At 54.8% G+C, this 22,070-nt stretch overlaps 1 protein-coding gene across 2 annotated transcripts; it reads left to right on the top strand.

Annotated features, from left to right (window-relative positions):
- Window positions 1–4,213: 4,213 nt before the first annotated feature.
- On the top strand, window positions 4,214–22,023 carry PFAS (phosphoribosylformylglycinamidine synthase). 2 transcript variants are annotated; one of them, XM_049636987.1, is made up of 28 exons: window positions 4,214–4,310; window positions 7,018–7,198; window positions 7,285–7,420; window positions 7,650–7,755; window positions 8,082–8,271; window positions 8,384–8,489; window positions 8,858–8,998; window positions 9,117–9,241; window positions 9,411–9,539; window positions 10,491–10,622; window positions 10,760–10,888; window positions 15,132–15,205; window positions 15,316–15,472; window positions 15,787–15,848; window positions 15,976–16,137; window positions 16,399–16,518; window positions 16,652–16,783; window positions 16,991–17,221; window positions 17,393–17,573; window positions 17,660–17,743; window positions 17,889–18,044; window positions 18,241–18,360; window positions 18,704–18,849; window positions 18,952–19,159; window positions 19,311–19,402; window positions 19,482–19,596; window positions 20,585–20,908; window positions 21,018–22,023. In XM_049636987.1, the coding sequence occupies exons 2-28, from the start codon at window positions 7,057–7,059 to the stop codon at window positions 21,326–21,328; spliced, it is 4,011 nt and encodes a 1,336-aa protein (XP_049492944.1). In that variant the 5' UTR covers window positions 4,214–4,310; window positions 7,018–7,056; the 3' UTR covers window positions 21,329–22,023. The 2 variants fall into 2 exon arrangements, with proteins under 2 accessions (XP_049492944.1, XP_049492945.1); XM_049636988.1 differs by having other exon boundaries at window positions 4,214–4,377.
- The last annotated feature ends 47 nt before the right edge of the window (window positions 22,024–22,070 follow it).

The following is a 22,070-nucleotide window of genomic DNA, read 5'->3' as shown; positions in this document are numbered from 1 at the left end:
TGGGCGCGGCCGCGGCTCCGCCTCCGGCTCCGGGTGTCGCTGCGCAGCCGCGGTGACTCTGGTCCCCACCCCTCCCCCCCCAAGCCGTGCTCGCCCGTGGCTTCCTGTCTGGCCTCCCCCGGAACGGGCTCTAGCGCAGGTGCTCGAACGCCGCCCGCCTGGTTGGTCGCTCCTAAGCATCTTTCGATCTCCCTGATCTTACCAACCAGAGAGAGCTGTCTCCTCTTTAGTGCAGCCTGAGCACATCATTCATACTTATGTGACGGCCTTGACTCACTGCTGTAATTGTTTCTCCGCTATGCTGTACCTAGAAGCTTTATCCTACTTATTGTTTTTCTGTGTATCCTGGTGCCTAGAACAGTGATTGTTGCTAATAAGAGCTGGGGGCGTCTGGCTGGCTCAGTCGGAAAAGCATACGACTCTTTTATTTTTTTAATTTTTTTTCCAACGTTTTTTATTTATTTTTGGGACAGAGAGAGACAGAGCATGAATGGGGGAGGGGCAGAGAGAGAGGGAGACACAGAGTCGGAAACAGGCTCCAGGCTCCGAGCCATCAGCCCAGAGCCTGACGCGGGGCTCGAACTCAGGGACCGTGAGATCGTGACCTGGCTGAAGTCGGACACTTAACCGACTGCGCCACCCAGGCGCCCCACGACTCTTTTATTTTTTAAGTTTATTTTTGAGACAGATTGAGAGAGAGAGGAGGGGAGAGAGAGAGAGAGTGCCAAGCAGGCTCCGAGCTGTCAGCACAGAGCCCGATACAGGGCTCAAATTCAAACTGAGATCATGACCTGAGCTGAAACCAAGAGTCAGATGCTTAACCCACGGAGCCATCCAGGCACTCCCTGGGTAGAGATTACTCACATAAAACTTTAAACCATGTCTTTCTTTGAAATATATATGCATATGAACTGGGTAAATATTTGTGGCTCAACTAATGAAAGCCTTTTGCTCTTTCTACCTCAGTCAATCAACCAAGCATTCCCTGGCTTCGTAGGCAGTGAGTGAACAGAATTCAGGCAACTATGCACCAGGCACTGGGAGGGGAAGACAGGAGATTAGAAAGGTAAAGTGAGGAGGTTGGGGGAATATGCGAGAGAAGTAAAGGGGGTTAAGGGGTACAAACTTCCAGTTATAAGTCACAGGGATGAGTCACAGCATAGAGAATATAGTCAATGATATGGTAACAGCTTTGTGCTGACTTACCATGGTGAGCATTTCGTAACGTATATGATTTCTGAATCACTCTGTTTGATTGAAACTAATAATAGTATTGCATGCCAACTATACTCCAACTAAAAATTCAAACTTTAAGAAAAAATAAAATAAAGTACAGCGAAAGAGGGGCATTTAAAGTTGTAAACTTGTAGCAGCTTCCGGTTGTTTTTGGAACAAGATAGTAGAATATTCTAAGTATGAACATTGTAGGGGCTCCTGGGTGGCTCCGTTAAGCGTCGACTTCTGCTCAGATCATGACCTCGCGGTTTGGAGTTCGAGCCCCATGTTGGGCTCTGTGCTGACAACTCAAAGCCTGGAGCCCTGCTTCAGATTCTGTATCTCCCTCTCTCTCTGCCCCTTCCCCGTTCATGCTCTGCCCCCTCCCACTCAAAAATAAATAAACATACAAAAACACTGTAGACAATAAGAATGCTCTAGACATCATTTAACAGGAGAACATAGGCTTTAATTCTACAACTTAAGGTATCCCCTAATTCAATTGCACATTCGATGCAAGCTCTCTATTCCTGCAGTGCATTGCAGTGACAAATTGTGTAGAAAGTGAATCTTTGCAGTCACTCCCCGTGATTACATTAGATATGTTTCTTGCCTTTTCACCGAAACAACAAATTCCCCCCAAAACACCCTTGTTAAAACGCCTGTCAAAGCCTGAAGTCCCAAACCTCATCATTCCTTTTGCTTTCAATGTTTTCTGGACTCTGGAAGACTCCCTGTAGTTACCAAATCCATGAAGATATGCCCTACATCCTGGGATTTACTTTTGATGGTTCACAGGAGGGAGCATTGAGTTTCAGTGACAGTGATCAGAGGAAGTTGTACTTCTCACCCTCACCACCCTCCCTTCACCGGTGTCATTTAAATGTCAGGCTAATCTGGCGGCAGCATGCAAAAACCAAATGAGAAGGGCACAAGAGAATAACAGGACACTGAAATAGATCATGCTTGATTTAATAAGCATCTTAAAGGAAAAGGATGGGAGAGGGGAAGATGTTAGGGAAGCATGGAGAAGAGTGGTTGGTCTGTCGCACAGGGAAGGAAGTGTGGTGCTGTCCTCTAGACCTGGTGATTTTGAACAGGCTGTTCTTGTCCAAGGGGCAGCTGGATATATGGGACCAAAGTCAGGAGAGGGATTAGAACCCAAAGGATAAGTCTGGAAGTCACTATATGGAGGTGAAAGCTGAAAACTTATGATACACCGGGAATACTAAAATGTTGGGGAGAGGTGCCTGGCTAGCTCAGTTGGTAGACAGGTGACTCTTCATCCCAGGGTTGTCAGTTCAAGCTCCACGTTGGGCAAGAAGCCTACTTAAAAAAAATAATAATAATAACACAAGAAAATGTGAAGTAAATAGGATCAGAGAGAGAGCTGAGCAAACTAAGGCTCCTGGAAGGCTCTGGAAGGTACGTACTGGGTGGAGCCAAGGAGCGCCTAAAGGGAAAGAAACCAAGAGGTGCTCAGATGTCGAAAGATTAATACATGGCCTCTGTCAGAAGTGAGCCCTGAGAAAACTCATTTCAATAACCTGGAACTTCACACATCAAACAGGTAGCAACGATTATATCTGGGGCACGGCTGGAATTAGGGTGAATGAACGTTTGAAGTATCTCCATAAGTTTTGCACCCAGGTACTCACTTGCCTTACCTTCCTCTTGGCCCCTGTATAGCAGAGGGGAATAAATAAGGAAACAGATGAGGATCAAGACTTTCACCTTTTGCTCTAAACATTTCTCTGTTAAAGATTCATTAAAAAGACCTTTGGGCCATTGGCCCTGGCACAGTTCTCTAGCTTACTTGCCGTCAGGCTTCAGGCAAGATTTAGCTAATGAGAGGCAGAAACAGTTTGTGTGGGAACTTGGCCCGAGAGAAAACCCAATGTTTATTTCCTTTCTCTTTCAACACTGTAGTTGTGCCCTCGGATGCCCTTTCATGGCTGCACCTCTCAGCTGATGGCACTCTTCCCTCCTTTGTCCCTTTAAGCCTACAGGTGGTAAGCACTTTCTGCCGTTGCCAGGCTCTGGATGCCCCCACCCCCCACTGTACTTTGTTAGTTCCCTTAATCCTGCCCGTATCTCTGTAAAATACACTCTATTGAATTCCTGTTGTTAGACCTTTTCGAGTGTGCCATCCATATTCTGATAGGATCCTCACTGATACAAACCATGTATTTATGTATTACGAGGGTTTAAAAAAATGCACAAAAAAATGTGTACATACGTAGAAAGTGCCAAGTGACAAAACCAGGTAACAAGTCGTTGCGAGGAACCTCAGCTCCCACATCTGTACACCAAGGGTTTTTGTGAAGATCAAACGAGATCCTGTCAAGTGCCTCAACGGGCGTTTCGTGAATGTCTTCCTATTGTTGTCATTGTTACTGTCACTGGCGAGAGTGTGGAAATTAAAAATGTAGGCCTCCCACTCTGCTAAGAATTAAGTAAATCTAGGGGCGCCTGGGTGGCTTGGTCAGTTAAGCATCCGACTTCGGCTCAGGTCATGATCTCACGGTCCGTGGGTTCGAGCCCCGAGTCGGGCTCTGTGCTGACAGCTCAGAGCCTGGAGCCTGTTTCAGATTCTGTGTCTCCCTCTCTCTCTGCTCCTCCCCTGTTCATGCTCTGTCTCTCTCTGTCTCAAAAACAAATAAACGTTAAAAAAAAATTAAAAAAAAAAGAATTAAGTAAATCTATTCATTTATTAAAGAAAAAAGTGAAAGAAAGCCAAAGTAGGAGGGAGAGGGAAACTGAGTCCTGGACAAGGACGATGCTTCTCGTTCCGTTTCCTGCATTCAAAGTTCCTGTCTCCGTCACGGTTTACACGGGCACCGGGGAGGGCAGGCCATGGGACCTACCGTATTTCCAAAAAAAACAAAAACAAAAACAAAAACAAAACCCCCAAAACCAAGAACTCGGCCCATTATTGAGCTACACAAGCTGGGGGGGGTGCGAGGGGGGGCGGGGGAGGAAGGTACCGGAAGTTGGCTCGGCGGCCCCGCCCACGGGAGTGAGCCCCGCCTCTTCCGGGCTCCACGGGCGGGCTTTCTTTCGAGAACCTCTGGACCCGAGATCGTGGACTCCACGTGCGTATGGCTATCACGCGTCAGTCCTGACACCTTGTTTGCCACACCCTTTCGCCACCCTCTCCAGGTCTGACTCAGGCCGCGTCCGTGTCCCTAGCGGGCCCGGCCCAGCTGTGTCCAGCAGCGGCGCAGTCGTGCGACCTTGCGCGCCTTCCCGAGCCGCGCGGCAGGGCACACTCCCCGCGTACCCTCAGCCCCTCTCGCCCGGAGCGCTCGGCCAACGCAAAGCCTGGGACCTCCTCGATTATGTCATGCTAGCCGTTGGGGATGCAGCCCTGCCGTGGGCAAGCCTGTCCCTGAGCTCTTGGGGCTTCTGTTTACGGAGTGATAGACGAAAGTCAGATGGCCCACGTGTGATAATCCCTATAGGAAGGACGGTATAAAGGACAACTGGGAGGGGGCCCAGCTTCAGAAAAGGGTGATCAGAAGCGGGTGGGGAGCGCTGAGAAAGGCGGGGATCGAGACTGATCGGTCAGGAGCATCATCGTTCACGGAAATGAGGCCTGGCCCGAATGGAGATTTTGGGCTAGTGGGGCAGGTAGAGCTTAAAATGAATTAAAATGTCAGGTACTGATAAGCACTGGATTAATAATCATTTAAGTTAATCATATATAATTCTAAAGCTTATATTTTATAATTAATTAAATTTACATTAGTTGTAATTCACTTTAATTATGACTAATTAGGTTATATGCAAATATTAAACATTAAATTAGGCTTTCCTGGGTGGCTCCGTCGGTAAAGTGTCCAACTCTTGATTTCAGCTCAGGTCATGCTCTCAAGGTTCGTGAGTTTGAGCCCCGCATCCAGCTCTGTGCTGACACCACCAGAGCCTGCTTGGGATTATCTCTCTCCCTCCCTCTCTCTCTCTCAAAATAAATACACTTGAAAAACAACCTAAATTAATTAAATAAAACAGGGCTGTCTGAGAGGGGCTAGTTCAGAAGGGTGGATCAAGGAAGTCCCTTCCAAGAAGGTGATTTCGCCAGGAATCTAAGTCACAAAAGTGCTAGCTGTGCAAATATCCACGTGAGAAAAATACCTTCCAGAACTGAGATTGACAAGTTAAGAGAAATAGAAAAGAAGCCAGTGTGGTGGGGCCTTGTGGATGAAAAAGAGTGTGGCATAAGATAGGGTTGGAGTAGTGGGCAGTGGCCAGACTAGGAAAGCCAGGTACTGGGTTGGAAGGTTTTTACCACGTGTGACGAGAAGCCATGATCTCATTGATGTTGAAATATGCCAAGTGGCTGGTGGCTAGGGCGGGAGTGGGATTGGGGTGCTATTCAGGAGGTCCCAAGTGAGTGATCGTAGTGACAGATGGTAACAGGTGATGGAAGGATGTGGACAGATCCGGGGATATGTTTGGAAAGGGCTTTGCTGGCAGATTGGGTATACAGAGAGGGCTCAGAGAAAGAAGAATTAAGGTAGACTGTATTTTTGGCTTGAGCAGCTGGTTTGTTAGTGTTGACCGGAGGGAGAAAACTGGGAGAATAGCAGGTCTGGAGGAGTGAGGAATCAAAATTTCTGTTTTGGCCAAAACGGACAATCATCTGTGTTTATGGCACATCTATGTGGAGATGTCACATAAGCATTTCATTTTATTATTATATTTTGTTTTATTACTTTTTATTGTTTAAGTTTTGTTAATGTTTATTTTTGGGAGACAGAGACAGAATGAGCGGGAGAGGGCAGAGAGAGAGAGAGAGGGAGAGGGAGACCCAGAATCAGAAGCAAGGTTCCAGGCTCTGAGCTGTCAGCACAGAGCCTGACGCGGGGCTCAAACCCATGAACCGCGAGATCGTGACCTGAGCCGAAGTCGGACACTCAACAACCGACTGAGCCACCCAGGCGCCCCGCATTTTATTATTATATTTTAAAGATTTTATCTAGATGTAATCTCTCCACCCCACGTGGAACTCGAACTCACAAGAGTTGCACGCTCCACTGACTCAGCCAGCTGAGCGAGCACCCCAGTCATGTGAGCATTTTAACGTGCTGCTTTGGAGTTTCAGGGAGAGTCAAGATTGAGTTAAGTTAGGGAATCTGTTGGCAGATAGCAACTCAAATAATATGAAATTGCCATTTTTGGTTAAAAGAAATGGTTGAATGCTGGCATTTTCAGTTGCTCAGTCTACCAGACGGTATTTAAAGCCACGAGTTTGCACAAAGTCACTTAGGAAGAGCATGTAGAGGGAAGAGAATGAAGGGCAGGTTCCCAGCAGGTGCCTCAGAAGGCAGAAGAGTGTCAGAAGAATGGTGTCATCTGACTTCCCCAGCTGGGCCCAGTCCGGCTCATCCTATAGATTGACACTTCGATGCTATTTTTCCCTGAAAGTCTTTCTTAATTCCTAAAGTGCTAGGTTGGTACCCACAGTCTCTTGGCCCTAACCACAGTGGCCCGGAAACGTTTGAGTCCTTGCCTGTCTCCCTCAATAAAATGTGATCTGTACAAGGGCGGAAATGGTTTCTGTGTTACTCATAGTTATGTTCCTAAGACCGTGCGTGGGGGCCCGGCGAGGAGCGTGTGTCGAGAATGTCCCTGTTCCTACATTTTGCAGGATTAATTAAGACCCCCAAGCTTCCGTTTTTCAGAGTACCTCTGAACATGCCCCTCTCTCCCCCACCCCATCCCTAATGCCTCCAAGGCCTCATCTGTCTTTGGAATGTGAAATCAGTTTGACAGGTTATAGTGGGTGTTACTTTTTAGGAACCTAACTCCTCTCTCCAGTACGGGACACCTGCAGAGATGCCCTCAGTCCTTCACTTCTATGTCCGTCCCTCTGGCCATGAGAGGGCGGCCTCTGGACACACGCGGAGGAAGCTGCAAGGGAAATTGCCAGAGCTGCAGGCTGTCAAGACCGAGCTGTGCTACAACGTGAACTGGACAGGTTGGGCCACGTATCGGACTCTTGGGGGAGGTCTACCAGGCCGGGGGCCGTGTCTCAAGGTATCCTTGCCCTGTCCCTCCGTGCAGCCGACTCCCTCCCAAGCGCCGAGGAGATGAAGAAGCTCACGTGGCTCTTTGGCTGCCCCTTGTTACCGGGTGATGTTGCCCAGGAGTCCTGGCTCCGTTCTGACTCCAGCGACCTACTGCTGGAGGTTGGGCCCAGGCAAGTGTCTCAGCCCAGGGCGATCCACTCCGTGTTCTCAGGCATTCCTCCCTTGCAGGCACACTGCCCACCCCTTCTGCTTCCATTCCTCTCCTTCCTCCCATCTCGATCCTTGGCGGATCTGTACTCCCTTCGTTCCGTCCTTCTCCCTGCCCGGAACGCCACACCCCACCCGGAAAGCCACTGAAACCGGGGCTCTGGGGTCCTAACCATCCGGCCCACTCCTCAGGCTGAACTTCTCCACCCCAGCCTCTACCAACGTCGTGTCCGTGTGCTGGGCCGCGGGGCTGGGGGCTGTGGATCGCGTGGAGACTACCCGGCGCTACCTGCTCTCGGTGAGGCCCGAGATAAAGAGATGAGGTCCTGAACTTTACGGAGATAGTAAAGGAGAAACGGGGAGGAGCTCTTGGCTTTAGGCCTGTCCTGTTTGCAAGTTGTTCACTGCCTGAGGCTACCCGGTCGAGGGCTGAACGGGACAGAAGGCCAGCCTGTGCGCCCCTTATGTGGACTCGTGCCTGGCAGGGGCGTGTTCTAATCAGAACACGGGCACCACGGAGACAGCAGTGGGCTGGCCCTGCGTGACTTAGAGGACCGGGGTGCACCATTTTGTCCACTCTTCAGCTCTCCGCCCCCTGCCCTCTGCGTGTGTCTCCGCCCCTAGTTTGCCAAGCCCCCTTCCTCTGAGACGAAGACCCTGGCTCTGGCTGCCCTGCATGACCGGATGACGGAGCAGTACTTCCCGCGGCCCATCCAGAGCTTCTCCCTTCGGAGCATGTCAGCACCTCTCAACGGCCGGATCGACATCCTGGCAGAGGGCCGGCGTGCCCTGGAAAAAGCCAACCAGGAGCTAGGTGAGCAGGGGTGCCCGGGAGGCAGGCCCCGGCGAGGCCAGTCGGGATGCCGGGACCCGTGACGGTGGGGGCCCGCACCCCACCGTCCGCTCTTCCCGTGGTTGTCTCCTAGGCCTGGCCCTAGACTCCTGGGACCTGGATTTCTACACCAAACGCTTCCAGGAGCTAAAGCGGAACCCCAGCACCGTGGAGGCCTTCGACCTGGCTCAGTCCAATAGGTGGGAAGGAATGGGGGCCATCCTGATGTCTGAGCCCGTGGAGGTTGGAAGGGGAGGGCGCAGGGACTCGCCTTCACGGCTGTCTTTTGGCACGGGGGCGTCCCCGAGTCTGTCTGGGGGCCCGGGCTCCACGTCCATTGCAGTCGTCTCCATTCACGTCTTGACACCCTACTCACTTTGAGTCTGAGCGGTCCACAGTGAAAGAACGTTTGAGGCTTGTGGGCTTGGGAATCTGGCGTGACCTGTTATCTGAGTGAGGGCTGGCTGTACCGTAACGGTTGCTGACGCTGGTGGGGAGAGCCGGCACGGTGTGCGAAGTGACCCGTGTTTCTGCCGGCCCTCCCCCCGCTCCCCCGTCACCCCTGCAGCGAGCACAGCCGACACTGGTTCTTCAAGGGCCAGCTCCACATGGATGGGCAGGAGATGACGCACTCCCTGTTTGAGGCCATCATGAGCACTCAGGCGTCCTCGAACCCCAACAACGTCCTCAAGTTCTGTGACAACAGCAGGTGGGCTGGGTCCTAGGCTGGGGTGGCCTCGGGTCCAGGAGAGGGGAGGCCCCAAGCCTTCACGGGGTAAGCGCAGACCCCAGGAAGGAAGCAAGGTCCAGAACCAATGTGTCCACAGCGCAATCCAAGGGAAGGAGGTCCGATTCCTACAGCCCGAGGACCCCACGCGACCAAGCTGCTTCCGGCAGCAGCGGGCGCTGAGACATGTCGTCTTCACGGCGGAGACCCACAACTTCCCCACAGGTGAGCTGGGTCCTGGGGACAGGTGAGGGAGCTCGGAGTGTAGGGTAGAGTGAAGGTCCTCGGCTGGGTCTGGGAAAACAGACAGGCTGGTTGTCCTGAGTTTTAATGGAGTGGGCAGGGCTGGGGTCTCTCTCTGTGGTACCCATACCTCTCCCCCGTCTCTTTACAGGAGTAGCCCCCTTCAGTGGGGCGACCACAGGCACCGGGGGCCGGATCCGAGATGTCCAGTGCACGGGCCGTGGCGCCCACGTGGTGGCTGGGACTGCTGGCTACTGCTTTGGAAACCTGCACATCCCAGGTCCTGCCTCTTTGCTCCCTGCCGTCCCTTCCCTGTCCCGGCAGGCCTGGAGCACCTCTGTTTCTTAAGGTCATCCTGGGTGCCTTTTCTTGGGAGGCAGGGCTCCAGTGTAGCTGGCCTTTCACGGACTGTGGCCGTGAGGACTCTTAAGCCCAGGGGAGACCCAGGTGCCCAGATAGGCTTTGCAGAACTGCAATGTTCTTTCTTTTTTTTTAAGTTTATTTATGTTTTGAGAGAGACCTCAAGCATCAGTGGGGGAGGGCAGAGAGAGATGGAGAGAGAGAGAATCCCAAGCAGGCCCCGCGCTCTCAGCACAGAGCCCAACTCACGGCTCATGGAATCATGGCCTGAGCCAAAACCAAGAGTCTGATGCTTAACCGACTGAGCCACCCAGGCGCCTCCTGCAGTTTTCTTTATAAAATAGCATCTGCTCAGCAACGAAACATGGTGTTGGGTCAGTCTCAATGATCACCACCTGCCCCCAAAGTCTAATTTCTTAGAGAGCCCTAAGAACTCTGATCCCAAGACTCAAGAAAGGCTGGTGTGGGAGGTGGGGAACAAGATCGGCGCTTAATCACAGGCTCTACACCTCCTTGAGATAGAACTTCCAGAAGCAGGACATTCCACCCACACGGACGGTCCTTGGTGGATTAGACTCTTCCCAAAGGACCCTGGCGCCTCTGTCGTCTTTTTTTTTTTTTTTTTTTTTAACGTTTATTTATTTTTGAGACAGGGAGAGACAGAGCATGAACAGGGGAGGGTCAGAGAGAGGGAGACACAGAATATGAAGCAGGCTCCAGGCTCTGAGCTGTCAGCACAGAGCCCGACGCGGGGCTAGAACTCACGGACGGCGAGATCGTGACCTGAGCCGAAGTCGGCCGCTTAACCAACTGAGCCACCCAGGCGCCCCTGTCTTCTGTCTTTACAGCCAACCTTCCCCTTTCCTTCCAGGTTACAATTTGCCCTGGGAGGACCCAAGCTTCCAGTATCCTGAGAACTTTGCCCGACCCCTGGAGGTCGCCATTGAGGCCAGTAATGGGGCTTCTGATTACGGCAACAAGTTCGGGGAGCCAGTGCTGGCCGGTGAGGCTGGGGGTGTGGGGGTTAACGGGCACCTAGTACTAGAGGGGGGGTGGGGTGAATGACTGAGTGAGCGCTGGGTTGTGGGGGGCGGTACTGACTGGCCTCTGTCCCCACTGCCTGTGGTGTCCACGCTCCAGGCTTCGCCCGCTCCTTGGGCCTCCAGCTCCCGGACGGCCAGCGGCGTGAGTGGATCAAACCCATCATGTTTAGCGGGGGCATTGGGTCCATGGAAGCTGAGCATGTGAGCAAGGAGCCCCCAGAGCCAGGTAAGAGCCCACCCCCCTTCTCCATATCCAGCCGGCTTTGTCCGCAGCACCCAGCAGCTGCTGGAGGGGAATTTAGAGGCTACGCTAGGGTTCGTTTTTATGTGTTTATTATTTATTTATACACACACGCACATATTTTTTTTTTCTTATTCTCAAGTTATTTAACATACACTATGGTCTTGGCTTCAGGAGTAGAACCCAGTGATTCATCGCTTACATACAGCACCCAATGCTCATCCCAACAAGTGCCCTCCTCCATGCCCATCACCCATTTTCCCCACACCTATCAACCTTCAGTTTGTTCTCTGTATTTAAGAGCCTCTTACGGTTTGCCTCCCTCTCTGTTTATATTTTTCCTTCCCTTCCCCTGACGATCAAGGGGTTTGTTTTTAATCTCCCAGCTCCTGTGTCTTCTCCCCAGTGTAGGTTTTCAAGGCAGGACGGCGCTTTATGCCCATGGGGCCGTCTCCGTCTGTGTTGCCCCTGTGTGCACCTGTTTCCTTCTACCCGCCAGGGGCCTGCCCTGCTAAGTCGAGGCAACCAGCGCTGTCCTCCAGGGGCTTTTATCTGCTTGCTCGGTTCAGGTGGGCAACCATTTGTCAGGCCCCACCCTGTGCTGGATCGTGGGGTACGATCAAGATACGAACCAGGTCCCGTGTATTGAATAGGTGACCCAGTCACATGGTTCAGAATTTAAAAGGCAAAAAAGGTTATACAGCAAAAACTGTCCTTCCCTTGACCTCCAGCCACCATGTTTCTCTCCCTAGAGATAATCACTGTTAACCAGTTACTTGCGTACCTTACTGGAGATATTTCCAGCATATATAAACAGACCTGGGGCGCCCAGGTGACTCAGTCGGTTAAGCACCTGACTTTTGATTTCGGCTCAGGTTATGTTTTCACAGTTCGTGAGACTGAGCCCCGCGTCGGGCTCGATGCGAGCGTGGAGCCTGCTTGGGATTCCCTCTCTCCCTCTCTCTGCCCCTCCACTCATGCGTGCTAAAAGGAAAGAACTTGTTTAAGAAAACAGACCTATATGAGGGCACCTGGTATGCTCAGTCGGGTTAAGCGTCCGACTTCGGCTCAGGTCATGATCTCATGGTTTATGAGTTCGAGCCCCTTGTCGGGCTCTGTGCTGACAGCCCAGAGCTTGGAGCCTGCTTCCGATTCTGTCTCCCTCTCTCTCCGCCCCTTGTCTGTTCCCGCTCTGTCTCTCTCTCTCTCAGAAATAAATAAACATTTAAAAAAAAAAAAAAGGGAAAGAAAACAGTCCTATATGTATATTTATCCCTTTTTTTAGATAAGGAACATATGTGCACACTTCTGTTTTTTAATAAAATAGAGATGTAATTTGTGTATCATAAAGGTCACCCTTTTTTTTTTTTTTAATTTTGTTTAACATTTATTTATTTTTGAGACAGAGAGAGACAGAGCATAAACGGGGGAGGGTCAGAGAGAGGGAGACACAGAATCTGAAACAGGCTCCAGGCTCTGAGCTGTCAGCCCAGAGCCCGACGCGGGGCTCAAACTCACGGACCGCGAGATCGTGACCTGAGCCGAAGTCGGCCGCTCAACCGACTGAGCCACCCAGGCGCCCCTCCGTGTAACTTTTTGAAAAATGGCCAGACTGTTTTCCAAAGCAGCTGGACCCTTTCACGCTCCCCCCAGCAATGTAAGAGGGTTCTGATTTCTCCACATCCTCACAAAGTCTTGTTGATCTTTTTTGATTCTAACCATCCCGTGTCATAAAGTCGTGTCTCGTTGTGGTTTTGATTTGCGTTTCCCTAATGACTGATGACGTTGAGACTCTTCATATGCGTTTGTATGTCTTCCGTGGTGAAATGTCTGTCTGGATTCTTTGTCCATTTTTTTTTAAATTAATTAATTTGTGAGAGACAGAGTGTGAACGGGGGAGAGGTAGAAAGGAAGAGAGAGAATTCTAAGCAGGCTCTATGCCCAGCGCAGAACCCAATGCGGGGCTTGATCTCACAACTGAGATCATGACCTAAGCCAAAACCAAGAGGCAGACATTTAGCCTACTGAGCCATCCAGGCACCCCTCTTTGTCCATTTTTATTTTATTTGTTTTTATTAATTTTTTAAATTTACATCCAAGTTAGTTACCATATAGTGCACTAATGATTTCAGGAGTAGATTCCCGTGACTCATCCCCTACGTATAACACCCAGTGCTCGTCCCAACAAGTGTTCTCCTTAATGCCACTTGCCCATTTAGCCCATCCTCCACCCATAACCCCTCCAGCAGCCCTCAGTTTATTCTTTTTCTTTGATTATTTTTAAATGGTTTTTTCTTTAATTTATTTTTGAGAGTGAGAGAGCATTAGTGGGGGAGGGGCAGAGAGAGAGGGAGACCCAGAATCGGAAGCAGGCTCCAGGCTCCGAGCTGTCAGCACAGAGCCCAACGTGGGGCTCGAACCCACAAGGTGAGACCATGACCTGAGCCGAAGTCGGACACTTAACTGACTGAGCCACGCAAGCGCCCCAGTTTACTCTTTATATTTAAGAGTAAATCCCTTATGTTTTGTCCCCTTCCCTGTTTTTATATTATTTTTGCTTCCCTTCCCCTATGTTCTTCTGTTTTGTATCTTAAATTCCACGTATGAGTGAAGTCATATGATACTTGTCTTTCTCTGACTAATTTCGCTGAGCATAGTACCCTCTAGTTCCATCCATGTTACTGCAAATGGCAAGTTTTCATTTTTTTTACTGCCAAATAATGCTCCATTGCCTACATATACCACATGTTCTTTATCCATTTGTCTGTCGTTGGACATTTGGGCTCTTTCCACACTTTGGTTATTGTCGATAGTGCTGCTATAAACATGGGGGTGCATGTGTCCCTTCGAAAGAGCACACTTGTATCCTTTGGATAAATACCCAGTAGTGCAATTGCTGGGTCGTAGGGTAGTTTTATTTTTCATTTTCTGAGGAACCTCCATACTGTTTTCCGGAGCAGCTACGCCAGTTTCTTTGTCCATTTTTTTTTTTTTTTTTTTTAACGTTTTACTTATTTTTGAGACAGGGAGAGACAGAGCATGAACAGGGGAGGGTCAGAGAGAGGGAGACACGGAATCTGAAACAGGCTCCATCCAGGCTCTGAGCTCTCAGCACAGAGCCCGACGCGGGGCTCGAACTCACGGACCATGAGATCATGACCTGAGTCGAAGTCGGCTGCTTAACCGACTGAGCCACCCAGGCGCCCCTCTTTGTCCATTTTTAAATTGGGTTGTCTTTTTTGTGTAGTTATAAGAGTTTTATATATTCTAGATGCTAGACTTTTATCGGGTAGGTACATGATTTGCAAATATATCCTATTCTGTGGGTTGTCTTTTTACTTTCTTCGTGGTGTCTTATGAAACCCCAATGTTTTTAATTTTGGTAAAGTCTGGTTTATCTATTTTTTCTTTTGCTGCTTATGGTTTTGATGTCACGACTAAGAAATCATCGCCTAAGCCAAAGTCCTTAAGATTTACAGCGGTGTTTTCTTGTAATATTTTTTATAGCTTTTAACCCTTATGTTTAGGAAGTCCTAAAGATTCACAGCTGTGTTTTTTGTATATTATTTTTATAGTTTTTAGCTCTTACATTTAGGTTTCTGATATGTTTTGAATGAATTTTTGTATATGGTGTGAGGTAGGAGTCTAACTTCTCCCTTTTATATGTGGATATCCAGTTGTCCTAACACCATGTTTTGAAAAGACTATTCGTACCTTCTTGAATTGTCTTGGGACTCTTGTCAAAAATCAGTTGGCCAAGGGGTGCCTGGGTGGCTCAGTCGATTAAGCGCCCGATTTCGTCTCAGGTCATGATCTGGCAGTTCATCGTTTTGAGCCCCATGTTGGGCTCTGTGCTGACAGCTCAGAGCCGGGAGCCTGCTTCAGATTCTGTGTCTCCCTCTCTGCACCTCCCCCGCTCACACTCTGTCTCTCTCTCTTTCAAAAATAAACATTAAAAAAATTTTTTTAAAGAAAGGTCAACAGTATTTCCTCTCTGGTAATACAAATAATACTGCAGTGTTTAATGTTGTACATAGGTGACTTTGCGCCTACGTGAATAAATCCGGAGCGTGAATTCCTCAAAGTGTATTTATCCAAAGAACACTTGCGTTTGTAATACTGATTGCTGTCCCGGTCTGTCTGCTTCCCTGTATCCTTAACTTATTCGTGCTGACGCTTGTGTGGGATCCTGACGCCGGTGTTCAGACTCTGTCTTCCTTCCTCTCAGGCATGGACGTTGTAAAGGTTGGGGGTCCCGTCTACAGGATCGGAGTCGGGGGTGGAGCCGCCTCGTCTGTGCAGGTGAGGAGAGTAGCTCAGATGCAGCCTCCGGGACGTTGTGGGGCCCTGTGCGCAGGTGGGGCGTGAGCTCCCGGACCCCCTCGCCTGAGCTATGCCATGCGTTCCCCCAGGTGCAGGGAGACAATTCTAGTGACCTGGACTTTGGGGCTGTGCAGCGGGGAGACCCGGAGATGGAACAGAAGATGAACCGTGTGATCCGGGCTTGCGTGGAGGCCGCCAGGGGGAACCCCATCTGCAGCCTCCACGACCAGGGTGCCGGTGGCAATGGTGAGAGAAGGGGTTCGGACAAGGGTCCCGGCCGCCCCGGGCTCTTGCGAGATTCGGCTCAGAGAGGGGCATCGAGGATCTGCGACTGGCCGCCCGGCCCCAGGTCCCATCCTCCACCCCCTGTACCTTCTGGAGAGGCTCCGCTTTGGGGCGTTGGGAGCCTGCTGCCCTGGGGTGGTTGGTGGTGAGGGTGTGGAAGTGATCCGTGCGGGACACACAGCATCGGGGGCTCCCTGGGAGGCCGCGCACTGTCCTCTGTTCGCCGGGTCCCGACCGTGGCCAGGTCACCACCTTCCCACGCACCCTCTCACCAGGCAACGTCCTGAAGGAGCTGAGTGACCCGGCTGGAGCTGTCATTTACACCAGCCGCTTCCAGGTGGGCCTTGTCCCCCCGGGGCCTGGCTGCCTCCCCGTCCCCGCCGGCCCCCGCCATCTTCTGGCAGAAACGTGAGCCTGGGGAGTGCCCACCGACCTCTTCCTTTCCTCCTCCCCCGTGGATGCAGCTCGGGGACCCGACCCTGAACGCCCTGGAAATCTGGGGGGCCGAGTACCAGGAGTCGAATGCTCTTCTGCTGAGGCCCGTGGACCGAGACTTCCTCAGTCGTGTCAGCGCCCGGGAGCGCTGCCCAGCTTGCTTTGTGGGCACCATTACCGGAGACAGGAGGGTGAGTTGGCCGTGTGGGTGGGCACGGAGCTGCGGGGGGTGGGCTGGAGCAGGGGATAGGTGCGGGGAGTGGGAGGGCGGGAGTCGGTGGCTCACAGACTGGGAAACGGGGGCCGGGGGGGGGGGGGGGGGGGGGGGAGGGCGGGCCCTCAAGGGGAAGTCCAAGCAGAGGGTGGAAAGCGTACCTCGCTGCTTTCTAGAAGTGGCCCCTGCTGGGCCTCACGGTCTCATGCCCTCTGGGCCATGTTCCCATGGTCTGTAGATCGTGCTGGTGGACGATCGGGACTGTCCCGTCGGGAGAAATGGCGAAGGGGACGCCCCCTCGCCCCCGACCCCTGTGGACCTGGAGCTGGATTGGGTGCTGGGCAAGATGCCTCGGAAGGTGCGTGTGGGTGGGTGGGAGGGAGGCTTGTCTCCCTTCCCCACCCCGGCTCTTCAGGCTCCCCCTTTGCCGACGTGCGCCTTCTCACCTGTGTGCCCGGGTGCTCACACCCCTGCCGCCTTCTGTGTCCTAGGAGTTCTTCCTGCAGCGGAGTCTCCCCGTGCTGCGGCCTCTGGCCTTGCCCCCGGGGCTGAGTGTGCGCCAGGCTCTGGAGCGCGTCCTGAGGCTGCCTGCTGTGGCCAGCAAGCGATACCTCACCAACAAGGTTTCCCTGCACCCCTGCTCTGCCCCTCGTCCCCCGTGCCCTTCCCTCTGCTCACCACCCTGGCCTCCCACTCTTTGGGATTGCCGAGGGGGCTCAACAGGCCCAAGGGAGGAGTGACGGGGCCCGGCGGCCACCCTGATGGCCTGGCGCCCCGCGCCCCGGCGTCCCTGTCCCTTGGCCTCTTGCCGACCCTGCCTGGTCCCACAGGTGGACCGCTCCGTGGGCGGCCTGGTGGCGCAGCAGCAGTGCGTTGGGCCCCTGCAGACCCCTCTGGCCGACGTGGCGGTTGTGGCATTGAGTCACCAGGAGCTCGTAGGGGCTGCCACGGCTCTAGGAGAGCAGCCGGTCAAAAGCCTGCTGGACCCCAAGGTTGCCGCCCGACTGGCTGTGGCCGAAGCCCTCACCAACCTGGTGTTTGCTTTGGTCACCGACCTCCGGGTGAGTCCCCTGCGGCTTCTGCCCTGGGGCTGCAGGCCTCTGCGATGCCCCTCCGTCCACCGCTCACCTTTTCCTCTTGCCCTTCGTGCCCGGGACCTCCCGGTCCCTGTGCCCCGGCCCGGTCTCCACGTGGCTGTCCCTCTCTAATGCCCGGTGTCCACCGCTCCCCAGGACGTGAAGTGCAGCGGGAACTGGATGTGGGCGGCCAAGCTCCCGGGGGAGGGCGCGGCTCTGGCCGACGCCTGCGCGGCGATGGTGGCGGTGATGGCGGCCTTGGGTGTGGCGGTGGACGGTGGCAAGGACTCCCTCAGCATGGCCGCCCGGGTCGGCTCTGAGACCGTGCGGGCCCCCGGTATGGCCTGGGGGGGTCCCGGGGAGAGCGGGGCAGGGCCTGCGGAGCGCGGCTGGCACCTCACCGTCTCACTCCTTGCCCTGCAGGGTCGCTGGTCATCTCGGCCTATGCTGTCTGTCCGGACATCACAGCCACCGTGACCCCGGACCTCAAGCGTCCTGGGGGCAGAGGTAAATGTGGATGCTTCCCCCTCCTTGCCGTGTCACGTGTTCGGGGGTCTGTGGGTCCGTCCGCGTGCCGGCCGCTTTGGCACCCGTGAGTGCGGTGGGGAGTCCCGAGCCGCTCACCTCCCTCACCCCTTCCCCGTCTCCCCAGGCCGGCTGCTGTTCGTGCCTCTGAGCCCCGGGCAGCACCGGCTGGGGGGCACAGCCCTGGCCCAGTGCTTCTCGCAGCTGGGCGAGCAGCCCCCGAACCTGGACCTTCCCGAGAACCTGGTGCGTGCCTTCCGCATCACACAGGGGCTGCTGCGAGGTGAGCGGGGCCCTGGCGGAGCCGGTGTGTGTGTGGCGGATGCGTGGCGGGCGTTCCCCGGCTGAGCTGGCGAGGCTGGGGCAAGAGGGATGCGGCGTCCCCTCTCTCTGGTTCCCACACGTGGCCTGCTGGGTGAGGGCGCGGGGCCATCAGGTTTGGGCCCTGAGCCTGCTGAGCGTTTTTCTCCTTCCTCCAGACCGTCTCCTCTGCTCAGGCCACGATGTCAGTGACGGGGGTCTCGTCACCTGCCTGCTAGAGATGGCCTTTGCTGGGAATTGTGGGATAGAGGTGGACGTGCCTGCCCCTGGGGTCGATGGTGAGGAGCCGGGGGTCTGGACTCGGGCCTGGGTGGCCTGCAGGTTGGGCCCCGTAGACCCCATGTCCTGTGAGAAAATGGAGCATCCCCACCCCCGTTCCCTGAGTCCTTTGCCATCTTCCTGACCACTGAGCCAGGTGAGGTCCCTGCCCCTGCCATCTGAGATGTCCCGAGACCCTGAGGCCACATCCTTGATCGTGGTCTCCCAGGCCTCACCCCACCCCTGATCCTTGCCTGCACTCACTCGGCCGTTAGCCGCCCCCCGCCCCCCCCCCCCCACCGGTTGTACCTCCGCATCCCCGGTGGCACCCTTGTCACCCTCCCGCCCCCTCTGTTCCCCCAGCGCTGCCTGCATTGTTCGCCGAGGAGCCGGGCCTGGTGCTGGAGGTGCGGGGGCCCGACCTGGCCCAGGTGCTGAAGTGCTACCGGGACGCCGGCCTGCACTGCCTGGAGCTGGGCGCCACGGGCGACGCTGGGCCCCACGCCCTGGTGAGGGAGCGGGCAGCGCCTCGCGGGGGGCCGCGGTTCGCCTGTGCCGGCCCGGGGGAGGGGGGCCGGGTTGGACGTCCTCGCTCTGGCCTCTCCCCGTAGGTGCGAGTGTCCGTGAACGGGGCTGTGGTTCTGGAAGAGTCTGTGAGGCAGCTGCGAGCGCTCTGGGAGGAGACGAGTTTCCAGCTGGACCGGCTACAGGCCGAGCCGCGCTGTGTGGCAGAGGAAGAGCAGGGGCTCAGGGAGCGGACGGGGCCCACTTACTGCCTGCCCCCCGGCTTCCCCAAAGCTTCCGTGCCCCGAGAGCCTGGTGAGGCAGTGTGTGCACAGGCATGGCTTCCCGGACACCGGGCCGGGGTGGAACCCACGGCCCGATGCCAGGGCCTGCCCTGGAGCCGCGTCTGGGGGGATGGCGGTGGGGAAGGAGCCCTCCGGCCCAGAGACCCTCCTTCACCCTCCAGGTGGTCCCGTTCCCCGGGTTGCCATCTTGCGAGAGGAGGGCAGTAACGGAGACCGCGAGATGGCAGACGGCTTCCACTCGGCTGGGTTCGAGGTGAGCGTCGTCGTCAGCAGGGCCGGGGCTGGGCCTCGGGCTCTTTGTCCTCCTGAGCTTCCCCTCCCCGTCCTGGCAGGTGTGGGACGTGACCATGCAGGACCTCTGCTCTGGGGCAATCGGGCTGGACACGTTCCGCGGCGTGGCCTTCGTGGGTGGCTTCAGCTACGCGGATGTCCTGGGCTCTGCCAAAGGTGGGTGTCAGGCTTCCGCCCACGGCCTCCCCCGCCCATTCCCGGGGAGGTGCCTTAGCTCCCTTCTTGACCCAGAATTGGCCTCTCTCCTCCCAAGTCCGGGGAGAGAGAGCACATTGACTCTGGGCCGGCTGCCAGCACAAGGCCTGTGGCTAACCGACATGAGGTGTGGGAGCGCTGGGTGGCACATGACTCAACCAAAGGGCACCACTCAACACCAGCAGATTGTGCTGTTAGAAAGCCGGCTCGGCACGGCCAGGTCTTTGTTTTCGAGAGAAGCCAAAAATCCAGATTTTTTTTTTGCACAAAATCTTGTTATTTTTAAAAACGTTTATTTATTTTTGAGAGAGACAGAACGTGAGCGGCGGGGAGGCACAGAGACAAAGAGAATCCCAAGCAAGCCCCACGCTGTCAGCACAGAGCCCAACTCAGGGCTTGAACTCACAAACCATGAGGTCATGACCTGAGCCGAAGTCAAGAGTCGTCAGCTTAACTGACTGAGCCACCCAGGCGCCCCTATATGAAATTTTACGTTTTATTTTAGGGGGCAGGGGAGGGGCAGAGAGGGAGGGAGACACAGAATCTGAAGCAGGCTGCAGGCTCTGTGCTGACAGCACAGAGCCTGATGCTGGGCTCGAACCTGTGAACCACGAGATCGTGACCTGAGCCGAACACTTAACCGACTGAGCCACCCAGGCGTCCCACAAAAATCTTATTTTTAAGTGTTAGGCAGTGAAATAAGGCGTTGCACATGCCCCGCTGGCCAGGCAAGAAACTTACGGGCCATCTCTGGTCCAGGACTTGGCAACATCTGATTTAAGCAGATAAACCTATTTCTTCCCCTTGGATTTGCCCTGAGTTTGCGTGCACGTGTGTGTATTTTGGGTGCTGGGAGGGGCGGGGGTGGCGGTCATGGCAGGGCTGGAACCGGAAAGCAGCCATCCGCTTCCGTTCCGGGTCCCTCCGTGACTTCTGTGTTCCCTGCTAGGGTGGGCCGCTGCTGTGACCTTCCACCCGCTGGCCGGGGCTGAACTGAGACGCTTCCGGAAGCGGCCCGACACCTTCAGCCTGGGCGTGTGTAATGGCTGTCAGTTGCTGGCTCTGCTGGGCTGGGTGGGAGGTAGCCCCAGCGAGGAGGCAGAGGGGACGGGCCAGGACTCCTTGCCGGCCCCGCCGGGCCTCCTGCTTCGCCACAACCTGTCTGGGCGCTTTGAGTCCCGCTGGGCCAGCGTGCGGGTGGGTCCTGGGCCGGCCCTGATGCTTCGAGGGATGGAAGGAGCTGTGCTACCCGTGTGGAGCGCTCATGGCGAAGGTCAGCCTCCCGAAGGCAGGGGAGGGTCTGGCCGGGTGGGGGGTGGGGGGGGGCAGAGGGGAAGCTGTGATCTCACTTCCCTCCTCCTCTCCCCCCCCCCCCTCCCCAGGTTACATGGCTTTTTCTTCTCCGGAACTCCAAGCCCAGATTGAGGCCAGGGGCTTGGCTCCACTGCACTGGGCCGACGACGACGGGAACCCCACGGAACAGTATCCCCTGAACCCCAACGGGTCCCCAGGGGGCGTGGCTGGCGTCTGCTCCCTCGATGGCCGCCACCTGGCCCTCATGCCTCACCCTGAGCGGGCTGTGCGGCTTTGGCAGTGGGCGTGGCAGCCTCCTCCCTTTGACGCTCTGACTACCTCCCCCTGGCTCCAGCTCTTCATCAACGCCCGAAACTGGACCCAAGAGGGGGGCTGCTGAGCAGGGGGGCGTCGTGGGGGGCACCCGGGCCCAACGGTCTCAGCCCGCCCCATCCCCATCTTCAGAAGCACCCCCACGTCATCTCCACAGACGTCTGGGACAGACGAGGACCAAAGCGCCAAAAAAAACCCCTCAGCTAATGTTACTAATCAGCCCGCTTTCGCCTTACGTTGTTGGATGTGTTCCTCTCTGCCATAGTTTGTTCTTTGTGGACCCGGGAAGGGAAGCCGTGTGTGGTTCTGAGGCAGAAGCCTGCCTGTGGCAAGGGGGAGGGTCCCATCGCCCCAGGCCACTCGGCCCACTGATCGAGGCGTGCCTTCTGTCTTCCTCCGGGCTCGGGGGCATGTTTTACGTGCCCCTTCCCCATACGTGGGATTGTGGGGCTGGGGGTGTGCGAGAGCACGCAAGTCGGGGCCTGAGTGTTCTCATCAGAAAAACTGCAGAAAGAAGCTTTCGGGATTCCTCTTTTCAAAATGTAGTGCTGGGCGCCTGGGGGGCTCAGTCGGTTAAACGTAGGACTTCAGCTCAGGTCGGGATCTCACAGCTCGTGGGTTCAAGCCCCGCGTCGCCGCGTCGGGCTCTGTGCTGACAGCTCAGAGCCTGCAGCTGCTTCACATTCTGTGTCTCCCTCACTCTCTGCCCCTCCCCCACTCACCCTGTTTCTCTTTCAAAAATAAATAAAACCTTAAAATGTAGTGCTGTGTGGTGCAAGCAATTGTTTGCGGACGTTTCTGCAAAACCG

This window comes from Panthera uncia, chromosome E1 (genome assembly GCF_023721935.1).
Source record: "Panthera uncia isolate 11264 chromosome E1, Puncia_PCG_1.0, whole genome shotgun sequence".
In the NCBI taxonomy this organism is placed as follows: Eukaryota; Metazoa; Chordata; class Mammalia; order Carnivora; family Felidae; genus Panthera; species Panthera uncia.
The sequence above is the reverse complement of the archived record's forward strand: the minus strand, read 5'-3'. Positions and strand labels throughout refer to the sequence as shown.

Excerpts from the sequence above, each read along its gene's own strand:
- PFAS (XM_049636987.1), top strand. The coding sequence starts at position 7,057 with ATGCCCTCAGTCCTTCACTTCTATGTCCGTCCCTCTGGCCATGAGAGG. Across the intron at positions 17,222-17,392 it reads CTTTGGTCACCGACCTCCGG|GACGTGAAGTGCAGCGGGAA; the intron begins GTGAGTCCCCTG and ends ACCGCTCCCCAG. Across the intron at positions 18,045-18,240 it reads CACACAGGGGCTGCTGCGAG|ACCGTCTCCTCTGCTCAGGC; the intron begins GTGAGCGGGGCC and ends TCCTTCCTCCAG.